Raw genomic sequence first — 5686 nt, forward strand, 5'->3', positions numbered from 1 at the left:
ACTACCTTCAAAAGCTTGATTTTTGTTTTGTTTTGAAGTCTCTTATGCTCACGAATGCATTTATTTGATCAAAAATACAGTAAAATAGTAATATTGTGAAATAATATTACAATTTAAATGAACTGTTTTCTATTCTAATACATTTTAAAATGTAATTTATTCCTGTGATGGCAAAGCTGCATTTTCAGCAGCATTACTCCAGCCTTCAGTGTCACATGATCCTTCAGAAATCATTCTAACATGCTGCTCAAGAAACATTTCTTATTATTATCAATGCTGAAAACAGTTTTGCTGCTTAATATTTTTGTATAAACCTTGCTGAATAGAAGTATTTATTTTGATTTAATTTATTACAAATTGAACAGTAGTGTAACTTCTGACTAAAAGATAAACAGTCTATCATCATTGACATGCATCTCCATAGTTCCTGCCAAGAAACTATGTTTGTTAGGCTTTTCTGTTGCCATTTTTGTATAATATTGTTTTTGAAGTAGGTCCATACCATAGCTAACACGTATGTTTACAGTGTATAGCTTGTGTTTAAAGGCACAGTATTTGATTTGAAAGTACCAAACTGTGCCCAATGCAGAAACAAAACAGCTATACCTCAACACTGACAGAAATATGTTCAGAATTTGCCTTTAGGTGTTTCCTCAGGTTGCTTGTTGGTGTTGCTGTGTACAGTGAGCTCCTTTCTCTGAGCTCAGACTGATGGAGGTGGTCTCCTTACGGCTGTCTTTAGACCTCCTCTCTGTAGGGGACGAAGACGTTGTACCTTCCTCCCAGGTTCGGAGAGGGCACACACGGGTAGTCTGGCTTGAAAGGTGGGTGTGCGCCAAACGCCCGTCTGTCACCGTGAAGCAGCTATCCACGGCGGAGCCTTGACTGATCCGTCCCTGCCCACAGAGCGGCCCGCAGAGCAGCGCCAGGAACTCCTTGCGTACACTGCGGTGCATGTAGCCATAGATGTATGGGTGTAAGCAGCACTGCAGGAAGAAGAGAATGAGCGCCATCGAGGACAACCATGGCGGCACTGCTGTGCTGGAGTAAATGGATATAGTGCTCAGGACGCTGTACGGGCCCATGCTGAGCAGGTAAGATGCCATGATGACAAACACCACTCGTGCCGCCTTACAGTGATAGTGGAAGCGTCTGTGGCGGGTCCTGATGGGGTAAGTGGCCGAAAACGGCCCCTCTGGTTGGGGCTGCTGCCTTTGGGGGCTGGAACAGGATGCTTGGGAATCCGGAGGGGGGTTGGATTGGATGGGGTGAACGAGAGCGTTCTGCCGCCTTGCCGCTCTGAACACCATCCAGTAGCAGCAAAGCATGATCACCACAGGCAGCCAGAACGAAAGTGCGGACACCAGTGCTGAATACGAGTAGCTCGAGGACCACACAACAGTGCAGGCATTGTGGCGGCGGTCGAATTCGATGGTTCCCCATCCATACAGCGGCGGAGTGCTCTGAAGCACGCTGAGAAGCCAGGTGAGAGCGATCAGGTTGGTACCCAGGTGAGGTGTCATTCGAGTGGGGTAGGACAGCGGGTGGATGATGGCCAGGTAGCGATCTACGGACACCACGATGATGGTGTTGACGCCAGCGAACGCGAACAGGTGCATGAGCACCACGAGGGCCTGGCACAGGCGGGAGTCCAGCGGCCAGACATCGGGCACGGTGGCGGCGATGGCGAAGGGCATAACCAGCACCGTCTGCAGAAGGTCGGCCAGGAGCAGGTTGAGCACGAAGCGGTTGGCGACGTGGAGAAGCTGTGGCTTGCGCTGGAATACCAGAAGCACCACGACGTTTCCAAAAAGCGACGTGCACACGATCGCTGATATGAGCACCATCTTCACCGTGCTGTTCACCAGAGACGGCGCCAGGGGCGCGCCAGGGTCCCAGGGTACTGTGCTGGAGTTACTGCCCAGAGGTGGAAAGGTGGGCATGTTGACAGAGACAATGTGGGAGATAACACATTAGGAGTCTTTCAGATATCACCAACACCAGCCTGAAGGTCTGATGACTGTTTAGCCACTGTTCACGCCTTGAGAGAGAATGTAACAGAACAAGAAAAAATTTTCAGCACATCCTGAACCCTCTTAGATGTTCACACTTCTGTAATGATATTTGAGTCACAGTAAAACATACATCCTAATGAACTATTGTGTCTAACACACACATACTTTACATTTATCTGACTGTCGTGATTTAGTCTGTAAGCAGGTGCTTTTGGTATGCATGATACAGATATACTGATATATCAGTACCATACTGGTTATCAAACAATAACGTAACAATTAATTTACCAGTATCAGCTGATAATTGATTATTAATTGTGCATTCTTGTTTCCTCAATCTCTTTAGATGACCTTTTTTTGTCATATATGATTACTTAAAAGTAAGTAGGCGTGTAACAATATATCGTATCACAATATAAAAATGCAACAATATGTATTGTGTATAGGGACAATATGTATTGTGTATAGTTCACCCAATACGAAAATTACTGTGTGAGGAATAAATTCAAATTTACAAGAGTTTTAGTGTCAATGCTACATTAAATTACTATATATAATGTTGAATATAATGTATAATAATGCTATGGGGGAATATTTATGGGTCCTGGTAATGCCAAATGTCTTGTTACCAGTAAAAAGTGGCCTACATTATTTTAAATGTATCTAGTCAGTGACAGAGTGCAAGCATATTCGTCTGAAATAATTCTGTATTTTCAGCTACAGAATCATTAATATTTTTATTCTGGTGTCACCATTGTCTGTGCATTGGGTTACCTGCACCAAGTCCAATCCTATTCATTTCCACCCCAAATGTAATACCAAATTTAGCATTTTAATCAACAGTACATTTTTTGTTAACCTTTTACCATATGTTTTGAAGTATCGCAATTATATCGTATTGTGAGTTCAGTATTGTGATATGTATCAAATTATGACATGACATATCGTTACACCCCTACTAGTAAGCATTTAAAACTATTAATTTTTAATTTTTGTGTTATTTTTCATTTAAAATGGTCAAATTAAAGGGTTAGTTCACCCAAAAATGAAATTTCTGTCATTAAGTACTCACCCTCATGTCGTCCCAAACCCAAAAGACCTTCGTTCATCTTCAGAACACAAATTAAGATATTTTTGATGAAATCCGAGGGTTTCTAAACCACCCATAGGCAGAAACATCATTGTACTTTTCGAGGCCCAGAAAGGTAGTAAAGACATCATTAAAATAGTCCATGTGACTACAGTAGTTCAAACTTAATGTTATGAAGTGACAAGAATACTTTTTGTGCACAAAAACAAAACAAACGCAGTCCAGCACTTCTGTGTTTACGTTAGATTGGCCAAAGCTGCACATGTCAGCAGCCCACGTGCATGAGTGTGATGCTGACGCAGGAGCTGGCCAATAATGAGTCAGCGTTCTGAGGGAGAACACGGAAGCGCTGCACTGTGCTTACTACATCAACAGGGAAGAGGAAAACTGTTGAATAAAGTCGTTATTTTTATTTTGCTTTTGCGCACAAAAAGTTCTTGTCGCTTCATAAAAATAAGGTTGAACCACTGTAGTCACATGGACTATTTTAACAATGTCTTTACTATCTTTCTGGGCCTTGAAATTGGTTATGACGTTGCCATGTCTTGGGAGGTCAGAAAGCTCTCAGATTCTATCAAAAATGTCTTAATTTGTGTTCCGAAGATGAACGAAGGTCAGACGGGTTTGGAACCACATGGGGTTGAGTAATTAATGACAAAAATTTCATTTTTGGGTGAACTAACCATTTAATATGGGTAATATTAAATAAATGAATAATATTAATATATGCAATATTTATCAGCCATACTGTAAGATATTAATGCAAACAAACAAATAAATATTGTCTTATTGTATTGGCCAGAATATTAATACCAGTGCATCCCTAATCCTTTTATACAACTTAATCAAACAAAATCCAATAATAACCTCAGTACACAGTTCCAAAATGTATACTGTAGGCTACATATACATATTGTAGTGTAAGGACGGAGCATACTACAATGACCCTCTTGGATATCCTACTACATAGCAGTGCTCACTACAGGCTACAATGTATACTATGCATGCATTTTTATATACCTATTCACGAAGATACTACTATATCACAATGCAGTATTTATTGCATGTATGTATCAAATAGTATGCACATTATACGTAAGCAGTGTATAATAAATACTTTAAAATTAAAACAGTGTGCACATCCATTTAATCCATTTTCATGGCTCAGAGGCTGTGTGCATCGTATCTTACCTTGTTTTGAGTCACTGTTGGTAAGCACGGACCAAATTATATGCATTTACTTTTTATGCGAACAATGAGAAACAGCTGGAAATCACCGCTGTCATAATTCCATTGTGAACCGCGAGCTAAAAGTGGCGCTGGTTTCTCTGGTGCAAATCTCATGCAAATATTATCAATGAATGGAAGACATTTACCGTATGACGATCAGTGAAAAGCATCCGTTCGGCTCTTTTCGAATGGCTGTCGGTTGTCAGTCGCCTTTGTGTCTCTCTCTTCACTGACAGGGCTCCAGTGATGTTCTCCCATTTTAGTCTCCTCAGTGTCACCAATGGCAGTCGCGTCCTCTCGCCTCTGTGTGAGCAGGACTTCATTCAGAGATGGAGAATGATCAATCAGCCGCCTGCTTGTCTTGTCAGAGCAGATATCATTTTAATAAACCGCCGTGGGTTTCTGTAGGCTATGCGGTGGCGCACATACAGCAGTGTGACAGACAGCGGTTACATGTTATTACCACACGGGTTCTGCTCATTATTAGGACTGTAACGCTGTTGTTGGTGTTCTTGAACGCGCTTAAACACACAAACCTTCCACAAAAAAATAACCGTGCTTATCACATCCAGTGGGTAAGCTGTATAATCAATAATGAATGTAGTTGAAGGTAAAATAATTAAATAAATACCGTCTACTATTCTTTTAAGAATAGTGTGTGGAATAGTATACAATATGCAACAAATATTGTTTCAGAGTAGTATGATATAGTTGTCACATGACAAACATTGAACATTAAAGGGATAGTTCACCTAAAAATTAAAATGTGATGTTTATCTGCTTACCCCCAGGGCATCCAAGATGTAGGTGACTTTGTTTCTTCAGTAGAACACAAATGATGATTTTTAATTTTTGATTGATGATTTTTAAGTCCAACCGTAACAAAATCTATGAGAGTAAAAAAAACATGCACAGACAAATCCAAATTAAACCCTGTGGCTCGTGACGACACATTGATGTCCTAAGACACGAAACGATCGGTTTGTGTGAGAAACCGAACAGTATTTATATAATTTTTTACCTCTAATACACCATGTCTAACTGCCTTTAGCGCATGCATGTGAGGTGTGTACGCACTCTGGTGTAGTTTAAACATGGTGCCTGCAGTACAACAGTTGTTATACAAATGGAAGTAAACCACTAAAAACATGGTTTTATTACATCAAAACTTCATTTTATTTTTTTACTTTTCGTAAGGGCAGCTTTACAAATAAAAAGGACACATACAAAAATCTTGTTCAAATCCACCTCAGTTGGAAGTGGAAAAACCATAGGCACAGCTGATGGTTTAAGTCGTACGTGATCCTCTCCTGGGTATGTAAAATCATCAGGGGGAAAAATGATCGCTGCA

At 40.7% G+C, this 5686-nt stretch overlaps 1 protein-coding gene across 1 annotated transcript; it reads right to left on the reverse strand.

The window, feature by feature from the left end:
• Window positions 1-249: 249 nt before the first annotated feature.
• Window positions 250-5148, reverse strand: gpr101 (G protein-coupled receptor 101). Its single transcript, XM_048177105.1, has 2 exons — window positions 4482-5148; window positions 250-2041 (listed from the first exon to the last, which is right to left on the reverse strand). Exon 2 carries the CDS (start codon window positions 1941-1943, stop codon window positions 654-656), a length of 1290 nt encoding a protein of 429 aa, XP_048033062.1. The 5' UTR covers window positions 1944-2041; window positions 4482-5148; the 3' UTR covers window positions 250-653.
• Between the last annotated feature and the right edge of the window lie 538 nt (window positions 5149-5686).

The sequence above is a fragment of the Megalobrama amblycephala genome, linkage group LG23 (assembly GCF_018812025.1).
Source record: "Megalobrama amblycephala isolate DHTTF-2021 linkage group LG23, ASM1881202v1, whole genome shotgun sequence".
Lineage (NCBI taxonomy): Eukaryota > Metazoa > Chordata > Actinopteri > Cypriniformes > Xenocyprididae > Megalobrama > Megalobrama amblycephala.